This window comes from Carica papaya, chromosome 4 (assembly GCF_054855325.1).
Source record: "Carica papaya isolate Zhongbai chromosome 4, ASM5485532v1, whole genome shotgun sequence".
Taxonomy (NCBI): Eukaryota; Viridiplantae; Streptophyta; class Magnoliopsida; order Brassicales; family Caricaceae; genus Carica; species Carica papaya.
The window spans coordinates 19,508,254-19,528,472 of record NC_142312.1 but is presented as its reverse complement, the minus strand read 5'-3'; the positions used below and the strand labels follow the sequence as shown (position 1 = coordinate 19,528,472).

General features: G+C 34.8%; 1 protein-coding gene across 9 annotated transcripts in view; it reads right to left on the bottom strand.

Moving 5' to 3' along the window:
* LOC110812604 (Nucleic acid-binding, OB-fold-like protein) overlaps positions 1–20,219 on the bottom strand; it is a 56,910-nt gene extending 36,691 nt beyond the window's left edge. For 3 of the 9 annotated variants that reach the window (XR_015818505.1, XM_088218038.1, XM_088218042.1), the window contains exons 1-11: positions 19,681–20,219; positions 19,456–19,557; positions 19,319–19,376; positions 14,035–14,123; positions 11,127–11,366; positions 10,145–10,886; positions 9,806–9,941; positions 9,607–9,724; positions 9,436–9,525; positions 9,044–9,343; positions 8,873–8,980 (exon numbers count right to left, since the gene is read on the bottom strand). Coding sequence is in view for 6 of the 9 variants with exons in the window: in XM_088218038.1 (XP_088074164.1) it covers positions 8,873–8,980; positions 9,044–9,343; positions 9,436–9,525; positions 9,607–9,724; positions 9,806–9,941; positions 10,145–10,886; positions 11,127–11,360 (1,728 nt within the window). In the remaining 3 variants the exon portion in view is untranslated. Of the gene's footprint in view, positions 1–8,872; positions 8,981–9,043; positions 9,344–9,435; positions 9,526–9,606; positions 9,725–9,805; positions 9,942–10,144; positions 10,887–11,126; positions 11,468–14,034; positions 14,124–14,681; positions 14,815–19,306; positions 19,377–19,455; positions 19,558–19,680 lie in introns of those variants that run through there. The other 6 variants (XR_002539322.2, XR_002539323.2, XM_022039424.2 and 3 more) reach the window with 4 other exon arrangements.

Genomic DNA, 20,219 nt, shown 5'->3' with positions numbered 1-20,219 from the left:
CTAGCAACTTGTGCAACTTGTAGGTTCTGAATTGATGGGGTTGTGCAGTATAAAAGTTTCTGTATTCTTCCAAAATTACGTTAAATATCGCGCATAGTGTCAAAACCAGTACATACCTTATGCGTGTCTTGCTTAGTAGTCAATTTAACATTAGTCACCATTTATGAGCTAAAATTTGCAACTTGAAGAGAATGAGAAAAAATGACCACTAGTTTTTCTAAGGCAGTATCCAAAGTTTTTTCCCATTAAAGATTGGTGGAAAAGCACTAGTTTTAACCCACTAGTAATTAACAAAACCCCTACTGGATATAATAAAATAGAGTGTCGTAAAGAGTGGGAAAACAATATTGGTTGGTAGCTAGTGAACACTACCTGTTCTTGTTAAATATTTGATAGATAATCACTAATGGCTAACATTATAATACTCGAATCCGGAATTTGCCTCAAGTTTAATTTTAAAGTTTAAAAAAAATGTATAAAAATATAATTTTTAAATTTATAAATTTTGTTTAATGTAAAATTAGGAAAAAAATTGGTTGAGAATGAAATTGAAAATAATTTTGTGAAAAATGGATGAAACTTTGGGTTCGAAATGTATTTTTGAAAAAAAAAATCGAAAACTGGGAGTTAAAACGCAATTAAGAAAAATTACACCACGTAGGACCGCCTAGTCAACAGCCTCGACGAACCGAAACATGCTGCGTGGCAAGGCACGCTGACTCGGTGCCCCGCTAGAGGTCACGCTGGTAATCCGCTTACCCGCGATCGGACAGCCTGGATGTATTCCCGCGCACGTGGACGGTCTGGATCCGTTCCCTCCTCAGGCGCAATCGGACTGTAACGATTAAATGCGATAAACAGTTCAGATTCGTTCCCTCTTTAAACGCAATCGTACAATCGAGATCAAATCGCGATGAACGGTTTAAATTCATTTCTTCTTTAAACGCGATTGGACGTTCGAGATCAAACGCGATAAACAGCACAAATTTAAGGGAGAATGGTATAAATATCTCATATCACACCGAACCCAAACTCTAGCCGCCAACCTCTCGCCGAAGAAGAACCAGTCGTCAGAGAAGAGAGCCGACCGCCGCGCCAGAGCCATCTCCAACCGCCAAAAAATGTAAAAATTCTCCTATCCGCTTGGAATTTGATTTCAAACACGCCCATGGTCAAATCGGAGCAAAAAGAACGGCGGATGAGCCAGAAACTGCGGATAAAGTCCGCTGCGGCCGCTGCGGCCGCTGCAGACAAAACCCAAAATCGCCTCCGATGAACCCCTTCCCGTTTCTCATTTCCCATTTCGTGCAATTTTTCCACTATTGTATTCACCGTTCTGTTTTCTACAGATTAAACAAAGAAAAATGCCTAGCTGCGAAAGTGAGCCGGCAGAGCCGCCGCACCAGAAAATCCTGCCACCGGTAAGTTTTTATTTTTTGACTTTTTTTGGCCAACCGAATCCTCCTAACGTGTTATCTCACAGAGATGGGTATAAAACCGGTCAGAACTGACCAATTCTGGATTTTTTGGGATATTTTTAGGTATGTAAAGCGTGTTTTAACCTCTGCAGGAAAATTCAGAAAACTCGGGAACCGCTAGTAGGCGCAGTAGAAAGTTCGGTGTTTCGGACACCGATTCGGGTAAAAATCTTTCACCTTATTCCCTATTATGGAATTGAAATTTAGTTATCAATAATACAGTATTTGGCGTAATTTAGAAAGTTTTGAGAGTTAATTACAGGTTACTAATGGATACAGAACCGACTATTTATTACTGTTGTCCTGTTTAACTGATTGTTTGATTTTACAGCTTTAAATGCATGATAATATATTAGAATTGGTAAAATGATTCAGTTGTGTTTCCTTAATGCATGTATTGTTTGTTTTGCGTTGATTTACGGTTAAATCGTGGAACTGAAAATTAAATGTAAACAGAAAATTGATTGGTTATGTGAATGAATGATAGCCTTACTGGATATCCTGCAAGATGTTGGACGGACCGAATACATAGGAAACCTTACTATGAATGTTGTCTTATACTGGACGGAATATCGAGAAATAGTATTTTTGGCACTCATACCAGACAGGGTATGGGGACGGCCCGATTCACTCTCATACCGGATAGAGTATTGAGGGATGATATTTTTGGTGCTTATACTGGACAGGGTATGGGGACAGCCTGTTTCACTCTCATACTGGACGGGGTATTAAAGGATGATATTTTTTATGCTCATACCGGACGAGATATGGGGACGACCGGTTAGTTGACAATGTTGAATATTAGTTCACACATAAAATGACATCTCTATGGGCCCTCAGATATACCAATAAGTAAATAAAAAAGGAAAGTTATTGTTTTTACTCACTTGAATATAAAATTGGAATGTTATTTGGGTTATTGTCTTTATAGGTCGATTTTGGAAATCTCGTAACGATAAATATATGCAATAAATAATTTTCTTTATGATAAATGAATTTACTTAAATCAAGAGCTCCATTAGTTGTTTTTATGATTTTTACCAACCTTCAGTTTCTGTATCGATGAGTAGTGCGATATTTTTACCCTTTCATTAACTATTTCAGATTAAGAGTACCAAAACTCAGATCCCAATCCATAAGAAGGTTATGAATAGTTCACCACCCGAACTCCCTTCAAAAACTAGTGAAGGTCGTCCTAAAATACTTAGCATATTACCTTTTATTTATTTCCTTAATTTTTGTTTATTCTTTTAAAATGGTCATTTCCGTACTCCTATTGGACATTCTAAATTATTGTGTAAGAAATATAAACCCTAAACTCTATTGTTTCGCTTCCGCATTTAATTCATGACTTTATTTTCTTTTAAGTTCCGGATCGTTACAAATATATACTAGGTGGGTGTAATAAGAATAGAGCTTGGAGTGCCATTAAGATTGGAGGCATGGGTATTGACCAAGGATGGTCACTAAGAAATTAACAACATCCGTTCTAGCTAAACATTGGTGACAACCACTAGTCATTAGTCATCCTAAGTGAGTGTAACTAAGTATTGAGGATTATCATTGAGCAAACATTCGAAAGCCAAGCACAATAGTTGGCACCCAATAGTGAGTGTAATAACTGTAGGAATGCAACGGGGAGGGGAACCTAGAAAGAAGAATCCTATGTGACATGATGTCTGGTAGCTATGAATCTCTGTCAAAAGAGGAGCCCCAGGACAAGTGGGAAACCCGCAAGAAGTTGTCAACCAGTGGGCCAAACACCCACAAACTTGCAGACCCGCCGCAAGGCAACCCATAAGAACCACATGTGCCGCACACGCCTATGCACATGACCATCCACTTATTGGCTTAGATCTTAATGGGCTGGACCCTCTTGAGACCCAAACCGATTCCCAGGCCCAAGATAAGGCCCATGGAGACCACAAGAATCGGCCCAAGCGGCCCAAAGCAAATACCCGGAGGCCCATGGATCATGCCACCAAGAGTCGGCCCAAAAGGGGCTTGGAAAGCCCAACCTGAGATGAGAAGAGGGCCTTAAGCTCGCAGTCCACCATGGAGGACCAAGATACGGCTTGGCTACCACCCAAGAGGGCCAAAAAGAACCAGCCAAACTCGGTTCCTCCACCCAACGGCCAAGGCCAAGAGCCGTCAAGGAAGGACCGGCTTAGCCGCAAGAGGAGATTAATCCTCCTTGAATCCGATGAAGAGGAGGAGAATGAGCAATCCGACTTCAAGAAGAAAAAGGAAAAAGAAGACTCCTTGAAGCAATTGGCCAAAGAATTCCCAAATCTTGGTGAATTCAAACATCATGGAAAAGAAGAGAAGGAAGAGGACTTCCACCCACATGAGGAGAGCATTCTCCTACCTTCATCACAAGTCCTAAAACAAGATCCACATCTCCATGGAAGAGTACAAGCTAGAAAAAGAAGAGTCCAAGTCCAATACAATCAATCAAGGAGATAAAGCAAAAATTCAACATAAAGAAGAAACCAGGAAGTACTATGAATTCGGCCAAGGAGAAATTTTGCTTGCTGAAGATCTCTTGAAGAATCCGACTTCACATTTAGATAAATTACAACAAAATCTCACTCAAAAATCATCAAGAATCAAGAAACAAGGATGATGAGTTGGAGCCCAAGTAGGAGTACAAGTTAAAAGAGTATGGAAAGTCAACTTCAACTACAAAGAAGAGTAGTACTATTTTAAATATTTTAATTCTCTTATTTTTTTAAATTAGTCTACTAGATAAGAGTATAATTATTTAATTAATTATCTATTTGTTTTCTAATCAAATTAGGTCCTAGAATTTGGATAGGAATTCTAAATCCTATTCCTATTAGAAATAGAAAATACAAACTTATATAAAGGTTTAAGTTCTAGTTTTGTAAAAACAACTTTGAGAATTAATAAATTAAATCTTTTTGCTTTCTTTAAGAATTAGCTTTTTTCTCATTTTCTTAATGTCCTCAAGTTCTTAGAAACTAGAGAGTTTTTCGAAATCTTTTTGAACCGAAGAGTTGGGATCAACTTATCGAGTAAGTCATGGCGTCTTCTTTTTCCTCATTTTTAAATTTTCCTATTGCTTGTTTATGCATGCATATAGGTAGTTGTAGGGAGAGTTAATTAGGTGCTTAAGTTTCTAAATTGCATGCGTTGAATTGAAGTTCCGGGAGTCAAAACGATCCTTCTCATACCCTCCTGCGTCACTATGACTCTCACCAAGAGCAATCTGAGTTATGGATACACTTAATATATGGAACCTTAAAGTCAAAACCATGTGGTTTGATCAGTTAATCAATAACTTGATCATCATAATATTTGACAATCAATTTGATTAGAGGGACACATAAAAATCAACAAAGTGTACATTATCTTGAAGGTTGCCTTACCTTATTGAGAAATTTGTGAGCATATGCTAGAGCCTAGTATTTGACTTTAAGGTTGCTCTTGTGATCAAAAGCTGTTGGAAAGGGAACAAAAGAGTAATCAAAAGGAAAACAAGTAAAGTATGACTTGGGTAGAATTAGGAGACAGTATGGCTTAGGGCTGTGGAGGAAAATCTTGTTGGAATAGCTTTGTTTTGAGGAGTGTACCCAGTGGAAAATTGGGAGAGGTGACAGAATCAGGTTTTGGCTGGATGGTGGCGTTGATGGGGGGGTGTCTTATGAGCCACTTCCCCAGAAGTTTTGCAATCACACAATCAAGAAACATGGTAGTTGAGGAGGCATACAGGGAAATCAATGGCACCAGGGTCCTGGAGGTGAATGTTACTAGAACTCTGAATGATTGAGAGATTCATGAGTATGAAGCTCTTTTGCATCTTCTGGACTCTCAACAGATTAATAATGAACCGGAACAGGCACTATGGAAGCTGAATCAGAATGGAAAATTCTCAGTTAAATCCTGCTACAGCCATATTAGGAGGGAAGGGTTCAGAAGGAGCCACAAATACCCAGCTCAAAAAATCTGGAATTCGAAGGCACCCCCTAGAGTTGTTTTTTTTTCGCTTGGGAGGCAAGAAAGGAATGCATACTGACCACTGACAAGTTGATGTCCAGAGGCCATATTTTAGTCAACATGTGCTACCTTTGCTTGAATACGGCAGAATCTTGCAATCATCTCCTTTTGTGGTGCCTTGTGACTTATGATTTGTGGAGCATGATTTATGGGCTTTTGGAAATTAATTGGGTGATGGCGGGTACTGTTAGGTAGGAAATCTAGGCATGAGGTTGTTTATGTAAGAAACAAGAATTCATTAAATCCAGTGACTATTTTTTGGGTCATATGGAAAAAAAAGAACTTTAAAACTTTTGAGGGTAAAGAGACTTTGACTTATAGGTTGAGAGATAGATAGTTTCATTATTTTGATTTTATTTTGTTAAGACATAACAATATTAGGGATGAGAATTTTGGGAATGTTATTGACACCTTAACACGCTTGTAAATTTTGTGTACATGGGTGGTATCCCCCTGATACTCTATTAATATATATTTTGCACTTTTTATCTCAAAATAAAACAAGGTAAGAATTCTAAGTAAATAAGGACGTTTAAAAAATCCTGATAACTTAGAAAGTTTGGTGGTATAGGAGCATTTACACAATAGACACATTATTGCAGGATGCTGAGTTCTTATTCAACTAACTATAATAAAAACCACACAAGAGACCGTAGAAGATTCTCTGGTTGCCGAGAAAGACTAACACTCCTCCATGAACACTTAATGAGAGAAGTAACTACCCATAACTAACATTCACAACTAAAGAGAGAGAGATTTAATTGCCACTCAGAACTTGTAATTACCCTTCAACATGAAATTATGATGATTAAATAGATGACTGCCTACTACCCTTCATCAAGAAACTCCAACCATTAAATGAGATATTTGGTGGGGAAATGCCCACAACCAATGGTCAAAATTGCCAAAGAGGATTTAACTATCATCCATGTCATCTAGTCACACTTGATCAAGAGACTAAAATAGTTATACTTCAACTTGAGTTAACCCATAACCCAATCCCAAACACAGAACAATTAAATATGCAATACACAGAAAATTACGTCATGAGCTTGGTGGCAAGGACAAATATAAAAATGAATATTGCAAGCAATTCTGAGACTGCCACCAGTTAAACAATTAAGTAGTGTGGAGTTGGAGGAAAGAGATTTAGAAGCCCGTTGTCACAATGGTCAAGGAGCCCAATGTTTCTGGATAGCAATGCAAAAAAAAAAAAAAAAATTGGTTCAACCTAGTGGAGGAAAACGACAGAAAGCACGTAGAGCCCCGAAATATTCGATAATTATTACCACTATCTTTTGCAAGAGAAATAGCCCACTCATTTCTAGCTAAAAGATGGGAAAAAATGTTCAATATCATTTAATTGAAGAGCAATGCTACTACAAGAAGGAAAAAGGTTACTTTTCTCCCTTCACCCAGAAGAATAAGAGAAAAGTTCTTTTTCTCCTTAAGCATGAAATTTTTTTTTATGCAAGATGAATATTAGTCAAAATAACTTATCCCTAACTTATCCACAAATAGTTTAGGAAAACAAGAAATTTATATGAGAAACTAAAGGATATAGATAGGTCAATTTGTAGATCAAGATGATAAAATGTAGGTAGAAGTAAATTGAACAAGTTAGAATAGTGAGCAAAATAATGAATAAGAGTGAGATAACAAGGAATAAAACTCTATAAAAAGAACTTTTAATTCATCATCATCTATCTATCCTTTGTTGATAGCTATAACATCTATAAAGGTATTAGTTACAACTAAAAATGAAATTATAAAAAGAAAATCTAAAATATTTATAAATATTTAAGATACCTAAAATCTACCAAAATAGGAAATAAAATATTAAAATACATAAATAAAGTTAAATAACCTAAATAAAATAAAAATTATTGCAAAAAAGTTCTTCAATTTATTTAAAAAAAAACAAAAAAAAAATTTCTTTAATTGAAAAATTATTTCAAAGTAATATCTTCTTGTTCTGCATCACTTTTTGGTTTAGGTGTCTACTTAGGCTTAGTTAGAAAAGATATTGATTGAGATAGGATTTTGGATCTATCATGTTATGAATTAGAAAAATGTTAGAGTTAGGATTTTGGATCCACATTGCTATGAATTCTGTCAAGACTTCATAAGTTCCTGCAAGCTCCTAGAAACTAAGGCGCCAATTATGTGGGTTGCCTATAAGAATGCCTAAAAATCGTGTCAATAAAATTATTGAAAATAATTATAATCAAAGGTTTAGAGTACCAAATTCCAAAGACCAAAAGGTTCTGCCCAGTGATCCCTAAACCCCCAAAAAGGAAGGAAATCCATCTAACAAGCTGCAAGCATCTTTCAAGTCTTCAACACGTACTGAACCAAATACAGGACTACAACATACGTAAAAAACTAAAAGAAGAAAGTTTATGCAGGAAACATTATAGTTTACCTACTTGGAGTTTGGAGGTAAAAATCTAAAACATCATACTTTGTGTCCCTTACACATCACATCTAAGTAATCTTAAATGTTATATTTAAAGGTCTGATTGTGTCATACAACCAAAAAAATGAGAAACTCTCAAAGCATGCTACTTAATAACTTAATTATGTCCAGAAAGAAATAAAATTACAGAAATATTTGTAATGCTTCCTAAGTAACCTTTACCAAATAGGATTAAGGTAAAAAATATTTTTTCAAAAATATATTAAGCTAAAAAATAATAAAATTAATAAGACAAGAAATACTGCTCCTAATAAGATAGGAAACTAATACTAATATCATAAAAAATATTAATCCTAATAAAATAAGAAATACTATTAATATAACTAGGAAAACTAAATATTAATAATATAAAATCCTAAACTTACTAAAACTATAATAACAACTCCTAGATAACATAATAGTTGTACATTTAATAAAATTGTAATTTCTGATCTATTTAGGTAATCAGTAGCTAATCCATTCCACAATAAGAAACAGACTTGTCTTTTAGTAGTCGCATTCAGTGAAACCTAAAAAATAAATAGTTCAACAGGGATTTCATTTCACTTTTGTGAGCCTAAGCACTGAAATATTTTTAGCAAATCCACAACATAGAGCTCCAAGCAAGTGTTATGACACTGACCCAAACAAGCTCTAGCCGTTTCATATGTCAACCTAAGAAGATCAAAAAGGTTAATCAATTAGCATGAGTGAAGATATTCACATATTCATAAAATACTGCATCTTCCAACTGCTGTCTCATGTAATTGCTCTGTATCTATTGTACTTTAAATTACACAAACACTTCTTGTTGCTAGTGAATGATAATTAAGCACTTAATGAGAGTGAAATCTTTTGAAAGAAAATTCTATCAGAAAGCAATTAAAGAATGTTACAATTGACGATAGTTCCTTACCATAAGATTTCGCTTTTTCTCAACTAGCTCTTCGTTCTCTTTTGGCCTCACAGAAACCACGAGTTTTCTAGATATTCTGTCAGCCATGACCACATTCACTTTGATTCTCTGCAAATATGGAGCATATGAGCATCAACAGCGATTATTTAGATATCAAAAGCAACTTCTTACTTGGCCAATAAAGGATGACAAGAACTTTAATTTCTCCTGGTCATAAATCCTAAGAAGATCTTCCACTTTCATATCATCTGAAATTTTTTCCTCAGATTTTCTTTCAATTTCTGGATCTTGGCCAGAATTGAGAGAGGAATTTTCATTCTTGAGATCCTGGCTTTTAGTGATTCCTAAGTCTTGCCTGTATACAGATGGATCTAATCCCTTTTGCCTCAGCCATGACTCAAAAGCTAGGAACTTCCATTTCGCTGCAAGGTTGCAGTAAGGCAGAAACCCAATCAAAGAGCCAAATGACACCTGTAAAACAATTGTCCAAATTGAGAAAGATCAAATTCGAAGAACATATCAATGTGAACAAAGAAACATTAAGAAAAATAAGGTGCACTTACAACAAATCCTCTTGTGCTGGAGCTTATTAGCTCCACCTCTACTTTTTCCCTTCTCTTAAGCAGGTCTTCTGCCCTCTTCCAATCAGTATCCTTCAGTTTCATATAACAGCAAGAATTACAACATAGTAATTGACTAAAAGAAACAAATTACCAAAAAAGAAATTATCTGACCTCCGAAGCTGATAAAGGAAGACTCTTAAGCTCGAAAGAGTTCCTATAACCTTCAAGAGTCAAAAGATCTGCGTCTTCACTAGTAGGTTTTGGTGTCTCATTTGCAGATTGGTATGGTCTGTAACACAGTATCTCGTTAATGAAAAACCAATACAGAGGAAAATATTTTACACACAAAAGTGAAGGAAGGCACAAAAACCTTTGCGGTTTTCCTTGGAGGGTGGCTGGTAGAGAGAATTGGACACTGGGATCAACAAAATCTTTATCGGATGGATTACCTAGAACAGCTGTCTCCTGTGCAGATTCCTCAGTATTCTGCCCAAGTGGCTGCAATCCTTCAAAAGCCAAGCTCAGTGTTAGCATCAAGCTTTCCAGACTGGTTCAAGAAATGAGGTAAGGGCAGCAATGCACTGAGATAAGACTTGGACTTTAGAATCAACTCTTGCTGACCCAAATGCACATAAGAACCTATATGAATTGTTTAGTGTGAAAAACGTATTCCTCTAATAAAATACTTAATAAGGAAACAGAGGATTACCAACATCATTTTGTGCCTCAGAACACTTCAGAGTTGAACCATCCGGGATTTTGACAGGTTCTTCAACTTCACTCTTTATTGCATCATTAGTTGCAGTAGCATGCAAAGTTTTTCCTTCAGTAGCAACTGTAACTATTGCATCCACATTTCCACACAGCTCTTGTTTTTCTTCAAGCTTTGCTTTCGCTTCAGGTCTTTCTAATAGAGTAAAATCATCATAACCAACTTGCCTGACCTTCAACTCATTACCATTATCAATAGAGCCATCCTCCATGTTACCAGAAGAAGCCTCTTGCTTCTTCTCAAGATTAATCATCACTGGTTCAGGTTTCCTCAACAATGTCATATCACTAAATTTCTCCTTTGATTGTTCACTACTCATTTTCAATGATAAATTTGGTTGGAAATTAAACTTGGATGGCTTATACTGAACGTCATTCTCATTAAACACGGTTGGCTTTCTTAAGATAACATTAGGAGCCTTCCCCTTAGTAGTCTCCGCCTTATTCCCAACAAACCGGTTTGGTTTCTTTCTCTCTGGTGCAGGTTTATGACTAGCTTCAAACTTGATTCCTTTCTTTGGAACAGGCCTAACTAAACTTAAACCATCTGAAGAACTTTTCTTCCCATCGTCCCAATCTAATGGAACATCTTCTATATCAATTAATTTTCCCTCATTCTTATGGAAAGATTTCTCTATTTCAACAAAAGCAGCATCTGGGTTTGCCTTTCTGCCCATTATCTAACAAAACAAAACACATTATTATCGGCTAAAACAAGCAAAACCAGAACTAAGAAGGCAAACCCAGTATTATAAAAGCCCAACAAACAATTTTCATTGCATTCTCAATAAAGTAATAACAGAGTATAACAGAGTTGAATTATAGATTCTTGAACATTACTAATTGGAATAGCACAAATGCAACTAAGCATATCCAGCCAACAGAAATACCCAACTGAGTCTAGAAGTAACAAGAGGTACCTTGGCTAAGGTAAGTTTGGGGTCTTCACCGAGTAAGCGACCAAATTTGAGCTCCATCTGCTCCCATTTGTCAAGCTTTATTTTTTCTTCTCCCGAAGCACGTACCAATAAAGAAACGCCTTTTTTCCTCCTCCGAATTCCGTTTCCTGAGAGCAGTGAAGGAAAAGGCAACCTGTTGCCAGCCAAGGATGTGGCTATGGCAGTTGTAGAGGAGGAGAAAGCCAAAGCTTCCATTAGTTTCTGTTCAAGAACATATGAGTATTGTTAGGTTTCAAATCAACTGTTGATTTTTGAGCTCTTGAGAAATGAATTTTGGAAGTGGAAGAAGAAACGGCTAGTGAAGAAAGTTATCCGGCTCCGTGGAGAAATTATATTGTTGGAACTCTTTACCCAATGAGAACATGCCACGTTGACATGCAATCAGACAACGTACGCGTGGCTTAACGCATTCCGATATATCATTTTCTATGAGGTAAGAGAAATTTTCATCATACCATAATTAAGTTTTAATTTTAAAAGTATAATTATTAATTAATTTATTAACACATTCCGAATTTATTGTTTACAGTTATGACATCCGAATTTTAACCAATCAAAAAATAATAATAACAACTATAATTTCATGAAATGATAAATTGAAAAAATTAAATAAAAAACTTTAATTTGTGTACAATTTATATTTTCATAATTATAATAATAATTATTACAACTTTTGATTTATCTATTTTATTGTTTTTTTTTTCGGTTTTGTTGTAAAGAAAAACAAGGAGAAAAAAAAAATAAAGAACAAAGGGAAAAGAGCATAGGAAAGAAAACATAAGAGAAAAATAAGAAAAAGAAGAAGAAAAAGAAAGAAAAATGGAAGAGAAATGAAAAGGAAAAAGAGATTGAGAAAGAAAAAAAGAAATGAGAAATACAACCCTCTTAATCTATTAGCCTAAACTTTCTAAAACGCAATCCAAACCCTTTATTTAGGCTAAATGAACCCAAACATATTTCAAACGCAAACTCAACATTGTAGCCTCTCAATTTGAGTCGAAACACATGTAAATGAGCTCATTTACACTCTTAAATTAAGCCCAAGATATCAGTTGTTTCATTTCAGATAACCTTATAAATCTTCATTCAACCATCGAGTATGTGGAAAGAAGAAAAAACTAGGGTTTCTTTTTCCTCTTTTTTGAGTCACTTGTAATAAGAAAGAGCCAAAGGCCAATGATGACTACAACACGTTAGGAAATTGAGAGGAAAAAGAGGATGATTATTGCCTTGAGGTTAACATTAAAAAAAAAAGCTCAGAAAAGTGCTTAGAGGCCTGTATTGTAACGTCCCGAACCTTTTTTAAGATCTTGAACGTACACACATCATTTTCAACTAACAGAGCAAAAAGAAATATTTAAATAGTCACAACATGTTATATAAATATTTCCATAAACATCCCTTGTATGTGTTTCCATATTGTAAATACCAAATTATAAGACAACTATGATTGATAAAATTCCAAAAAATAATATTAAAATAAGTGCCAACAACTAAAAAAATAAATAATCATTTGCTTCTTTTTAAGACAAAATAGAAAATTTCTTAATAAATCCTTCACTACTCAGAAAAGGGATCCTAGATGTCCTGATCGGAAAAAATAAATAAATAATGAATAGGGTGAGCTACCAAAAATAATTTTCTATTCTAAGAACAAATTAAAACTTGTAGCAATGACAACTAGGATCGAAGCCTCAAGGAATTGAGAACCACTCTTTTTTTATGGCTAGTGATAAAACAAAGCTGGAAGTTTAATGTAAGATAAAGAATTAAAGTGAATCAACGAAACTTAAAACTGAAAGGTAAAGAATATTATCAACAAGTAATTAAAATAGCAAGCAGTTATAATTGAATTCTAGTTAAAGAATAGTTTTGATTCAAGTTACGAGATTGATCATTGATGCACTAATTGTTTTCTTTAAATTTTAATAAACCAATTCTAATTGTCAGAGACACTCCTTACAATCAATATTTCCTTAATCCTAAATTAACCAAAAGATGCTTGTTGACTAATTCTTGTTAATAAAAAACTACAGAGACACTCATAGAGTTTAGTTTATTAACAATATTAAAATCTAGAAGGACCTTATTTTAATAAATGAATTCAACCGCGTGACTCATTTAAACTAGATTATATATGCTCTTAGTATGAAACTAATTCAACACTAATCATCAAATCAACCTAAACTATTACGGATTTAGGAGTTTGAATGGCAATATGCTGCTATACTGCATGCTCAATGGGCCCTATTAAATCATCAAAAAACAACAATAACAATATCTATATCGAGATATATAAATATTGAAGCTCAAACGATAACAAGAATAAAAATAGTTAGATCTCATAATCCCAAACTGGAATTTCAACTAATCTTTAACTGGAAAAAATATTTGTTCAGCCAATCATGATGAGCTCAATACATAAAATAATGTTTTTATGTTTTCAGAAAGACCCAATCTGCTACTATTGTCGACAATCCTTTCTTCTATGTTTTTTTTCCTATTTAAAGATCGACATGATCAGAGTTTCCAATTGTGAAGATAGGATTTCTATGGTGATTTCGACTTTTTTTTTTGTTTTCCAAAATTATCTTTTACTTGATTTGATTTCCCACTTCCTGGTTGTAACATGATTTTCTTTTAAATTTAAAAGCATTCCAGGATATTAATATTTACTGCTGCTAGAGTCTAAGCCTTGGCCAAGGCTTGTCTGTGTGTGTCTTTATGCCTACTTCCGCTACTAGGACGTGCCTAAGGGTTATTTATGCGTGAATTGGTGTTTTTTGCTACCACGAAAGTGCAAACCTTGCCTAAAGCTTGGTTATGCGTGAACCAAAATCTACTGCTCTTACTGAGGTTTAAGTCTTACCCGAGATTTGTACTAGAACTAATAGCTGCTTCTGCAAAGAATCTGCTCCTGCTGCACTATTTGTCTGAATTTGAGTTTTATCCTTCAACCTACACCAAAACAAAAAAAAAAATTACTCAAATTAGATAGTAAGTAGCCTAATTAAGCATTCAAAATAAATAATAAAGATGTTATTTATGCACATTATCTCTACACTAGCTCAATAAGTATACAATAACCAAGACCGTAATAGCTCATCAAAACGTGTAGAAAACAGTAAAACTACCGATCGAATATAATTTTAATAACATATGTTTTTAATTTATAAATTCTTTCATTTTTCCTATACACAATAAATAAAACATTTCATTATTAATAACAATAGTCATCATAGCATATTCATATTTTAGAAGTCGTACATTTCAATTAAATCAAATCATTCATCCTCTACCATCTTATCTTAGACGTAGAGTTTTATTTACTTTTAATATTTCATAAAATGATACCATTGACTAGTATTATTTAGGACTCATAAGAATCACCTCTACATGTGGATTGTGACATTCCAAATGCTAAATGTAGCATAAGGGAGTCAGATATAGAAATAGATTACAAGTGCATTAAAATAAATTAAATGTAGCGAAATAAATTTTTTACAAATCTCTTACAAAGTAAAATTTGAGTTCCAAATTTTACATCACTGATGCCAAAAACATGAACTCGTATCATCTCAAGGATCCATGGGATCCTCAAAAACTTCGATTGGTAAATCGACAAGTAGGTCATCACTATCATTCGTATCTAGGAAGAGGGACATGAAAAGATGTGAGTTCTATAAACTCAGTAAGTGAAATGATATTTAAACAACATTACTAAGATTTTAAATGTGCTTAAAATTTAAGAAAATATACCGTTAACTACTTACCGTCAAAGATTGTTGCATGTGAGCCCATCTCAATGATATAGAAAATATTTTTATTCTATTTAAAAATTGTTAACATAAAGACATTTATATCAACTACGCATAGAATAGAGAAAATCGAACAAATATGAATCATACTATGACTTCTTATTTCATCTTTTACTTATTCTTCATGCGAAACTGTTCTGTCATATATCTCCTGAGGGTAATAAAGATTTTCGACTACTACGGTAGAATGACAAAGTTATTTTTATCTCAACACATTTACAGCTTGCTAAACCACAACATATTTATGACTTGCCAAACTACAACACATTTACGGCGTACCAAACCAAAACACACTTTATGACCACGATCGTGCAACCACAGTGATCTTACATATAAACTATAACCATGGCCATACATCGCTATAGTAGCCCTACAAATCATATTGTGTAACTACTCTCATCAAACGGTATGTCGTCATCCATAGGGAGTAGTCCTTACACGTCTTTTTATATCAGATAGGGGAGAAATAGAACCCCTCAGAGATAATAGCTTAACGGATTATATCATTGTAAATGTCATGCATAAATATTACGGTGTTAGGCCTACATGTCTATTTTCATAAAATATTCATACATCTTAATGAGAAAATTATAGTATCTCATGCATCACTAATATTCCATCATAGTCGTATCATTTAACAATTTAATTATCAACCTTAAAAATTTACTAAAACATGCAATATTTCAAATTAATTTTTCTAGAAATGCCCATTAGAATGTACAAAAAAATACCAAGATTTCCCTTATCGAAAGTTTGAAGAGTTCTTAAGTTCTTCTTTTTTCGTTTTATTCTTTCTTTCTCTCTTTCTCTCTATCTCTCTCTAGGAAACTCTTAAAGAAGTAAAATGAAGAGGAAATGTGAATAAATTGTGGGGAAAGGGCCCCTATTTATAGAGAAAATGGGTCGTTATATTTTTGTCAAGTGGCACGAATCTGTAAGGAGAGAGGGAGAAAAAGTTGACCGACATGATGTGACGCGACACGACGATTGACGGACATAACTAATGAATAATTAACGAGATGATGATGTGATGACTTGGCACAAAGATTAGGGCACGTTAACCGAGGGACGATGGCATGCTGACCAAGGATGGTGCACGCCTCCCAAGGACGATGCACGTCTTTTAAGGGGTAGCGAGCACAACCCGAGGCGCTTGGGCATGCAAGCCCGCACACAGGCGCGTGCATTGTGATCGCACGCACACTGTGAGCCTCACGCGTTGCGTGGATGGGACGTGCGCACAGGCGCACATCCAGTTGGCCACGTGTGCATGCATGTGCGCAGCACGCAAGGGCCCGCACAAGTGGGGATTTTTCTCGTGGTTCCCGAGGGATTTTTTCTGCCATTTTTTCTTTATTTTTTCTAAAAATCAAAACTTAGTTATAAAATCATATAAATAAAATAATTTTAAATAAATTCTAAAAATATGCATATTTAAAATATTAAATTAAATAGTTAATGACCTTAAGAATCGAATAAATAAGAGTTTTACATAACCACATTGAAGCACGAAGGTGTTAGGATGTTACATGGATAAAAAAAATTAATTGGTTATCTTTATACCCCAACCTATATAAGTGCCACCATCATTGACTGTTCTCACGTCCTAACCAGTATGAGCATCACAAAAATCGATTGTCCCCATACCCCAACCTGTATGAGTGTTACACTCATCGGCCATCCTCATACCCCAATCCATATAAACGTCATAAAAATTGATCGTCTCCATACTCCAACCTGTATGGGCGCTACAGTTACCAGTCATCTTCATACCATAACCCATATGAGCGCTGATAACTGAAACCATAACTGACTAATACTATAACCACAGTAAGGTTCACATGTTTGTCCTGTTACGCTAATTTTCCTAACCTTTAAAGGACACATTCAACTTTATGTCCCCCTAAGTTGATTTTCCTAACCTTTAAAGGACACATTCAACTTTATGTCCCCCTAAGTTGATTTTCCTAACCTTTAAAGGACCCATTAAACTTTATATCCTGCTAAGCTGACTTCCTTGACCTTTAAAGAGCCATTCAACTTTACTCTTAATTCTTCGTTCTTTACTTCCTTAAATCATTTATTCAACCTTATTAGTTCTTATTTTCATATTGTAGTTCTATTCTAACTTTCATCTTTCCTTTACTAATTTACTAATTTTCCAAACCCTTAATTAATGCTAAATTTTATTTATATAATTAGTTTGACACCTTGTCTTTCTCCTAAATTTTATTTATTGTTAGACGTTTATTTAAATTCTTCTTACTATTTTCATTTATTTTTAACATCTAAGGTGAGTATTATCAACTCCCAGTGTTTATTGTATTCATAAAATTTCTAATCTCACTTTTTATATTCACAGATGTTTCTAATGAAATTCCAAAACATCTTCTAAGGTTCATAATACTTAATTTCTTTTGGCTCTAAACCTCGTAAGAATCCTAAACCTCATGATACAAGGGATGACTCTGAGGAATGTATGCTCTGATACCAACTGTAACGTCCTGACCTTTTTTTAGATCTCGAACGTACACACACGATTACCAACTAACAGAGTCAAAAGAAAATATTTAAATAAGCAGAGCAAGTTAAATAAATATTTCCATAAACATCCCTTGCATGTGTTTTCATAATTTAAATACGAAATTATAAGGCAATTACGATTAACGAAATTTCAAAAAAAAAATTAAAATAAGTGCCAACAACTAAAAAAGTAAATAATCCTCCACTTCTTTATAAAACAAAATAAAAAAGTTCTTAGCAAATCCATCACTACTTAGGAGAGGGATCTTGGACATCCTGATCTGTAAAAAAAAAAAGGTAATGAATAGGATGAGGTACATTAGCTCAGTAAAGATATAATAACCAAGATTGTAATAACTTAAAAGCATTATAAAAAACATTAAAACTATCAGTGGATTATATTTTTCATAACATTTGTTTTTAACATAAAAACTCTTTCATTTTTCCCATCGACAATAAATAAAAACATTTCATTATCCATAATAATAGTCCAAAGCATATATTTTAGAAGCCAAACATTTCAATCAAATCAAATCATTCATCCTTTATCATTCTACCTTGGAATTAAAGTTTTATTTACTTCTCATATTTCATCGCGCGATATCGTTGATTAGTATTATTTAGGACTCATAATCCCCTTTACATGTGGATAATAAACAACAATTGGTCGTCCTCATACCCTAACCTGTATGAACACCACCATAATTGACCATTCTCATGCCTCAACTTGTATAAGCGTCATAAAAATCGATTGTTCCCATACCCCAACCAGTATGGGCACCACATTCATCGACCGTCCTCATACCCAAACCCATGCGAGCATCTTAAAAATTGACCATCCTTATTCCTCAACCTGTATAGGTGCCACAGTTACCAGCTGTCCTTATACCCCAACCCATATGAGCTCTGATAACTGAAATCATGACTGGCTAATACCGTATCCACAATAGGGTTCATTTGTTTGTCCTGCTAAGCTGATTTCCTTGTCCTTTATCAGGACCCATCCAATTTTACTCTTAATTCTTCATTCTTTACTTCTTCAAATAATTTATTCAATCTTCTTAGTTCTTATTTTCATGTTGTAGTTATATTCTAACTTTCATCTTTCCTTTACTAGTTTACTAATTTTCCAACCCCTTAATTAATGCTAAATTTTATTTGTTGTTGGATGACCCTTTTTTCTACCTTTGCAACTCTAAATTTTATTAAACCCTTCCTATTCTATGCTTTTATTTTTAACCTCTAAGGCGTGTATCATCAACTCCCAGTGTTTATTGTATTCATAAGATTTTTAATCTCTTGCCCCTTAATTTTCCTAAATTTTTATTCATACTTTGGACCTCATTTTTCCATTCATCATACACCCACTATCATATGCCCACCACATTACCTAGTTCACCTCATAAACACATAATTGCAGTACACACAAAGCCCCATATTATTTATGTTTTCCAATACCTGCACACACACCCTTTTTGCACTCGTGCACATATAAACTTAAAACATTCAATACTACCTATTAATAGTAGTAAAATATTACAAATCAAACATAATCAAAATCAAAACAAGTATACATGAAATAAAAATAGAATACATATTTTGAGATAACAATCTGCATAAGCAAATATATAAATCAAGACACATATAAATAGTTTTAATAGGCTTTATCGGCACCTGCGTAGAATATTTATTTATTTTTAAAATAAATCATAGATTAGTTATTTTAGGGCTAAGGCTTCGGCTAAGCAAACATGGAGGAGGTTAGAGTATCTGTAACTAAAGCCTGATTCGAAAAGGTACCAAAATGCTTACTGGGTTCGAGTCTACAATCCTCTTTAATTCTAGTTACTGTCTGGAGAGTTCCCCTCATCTACAAATAAGGAACACGCATATTAAAAAACAATTAGTTTCGAAAATAAACGTAATACAAAGGGAGAATGGATTTTTACCTTGGACACGTAGTTCTGGATAGTTGGAGTCACCACGCGTCATCACACGCACCGTCACGCCTGTGTCATCAAAGTTGCCACATGATGCCGCATGCGTCATCACTAGAACAAATACACACCATCACCAAAACCAACATGCCGTGTCAAGAATGACTGGAAATCGCCATGAAAATTGCAACACGCCTAGATCTAGAACGGATCTCATTAAAGCTACCGAGATCTGACCTTTATGCGATCCGGCCATCATGGCTTTCTCTTTCCATGTGTAGACCTATCTTTCAGTCGTCGCACCACCCTTACCCATCGTGTTGATTCTTCTCTTTCATTGCGAGCACGGTCACACTGTTGCTTTGATCGGCCTCTTCTTTACCATGCATACAGGGCTGATCGCGTGGTGTTTTTTGGTTGTCATGGATCTAGCCCTCCTTTTTTGTGCATGTCAATATGCTTTTTATTTGTCTTCTTCTTCCTCTTTTTTTCCTTTTTCTTTTTCTTCTTCTTCTTCTTCCTCTTTATTTTTTCTTTTCTTCTTCTTTTCTCCTCCAGTGCATCTCTCTCTTGCTATATCTTTGTTTCGCCACATCTCTCTCTCTATCTCTCTCTCTCTCTCTTTCTCTCTCTTTCTCTCTCTCTCTCTCTCTCTCTCTCTCTCTCTCTCTCTCTCTCTCTCTCTTTCTCTCTCTCTCTCTCTCTCTCCTTCCCTTTCGGCTACCAACTCTCCCTTTGACCTTCCTTTTCTGCCTTGCCCTCTCTCACGCTAACTC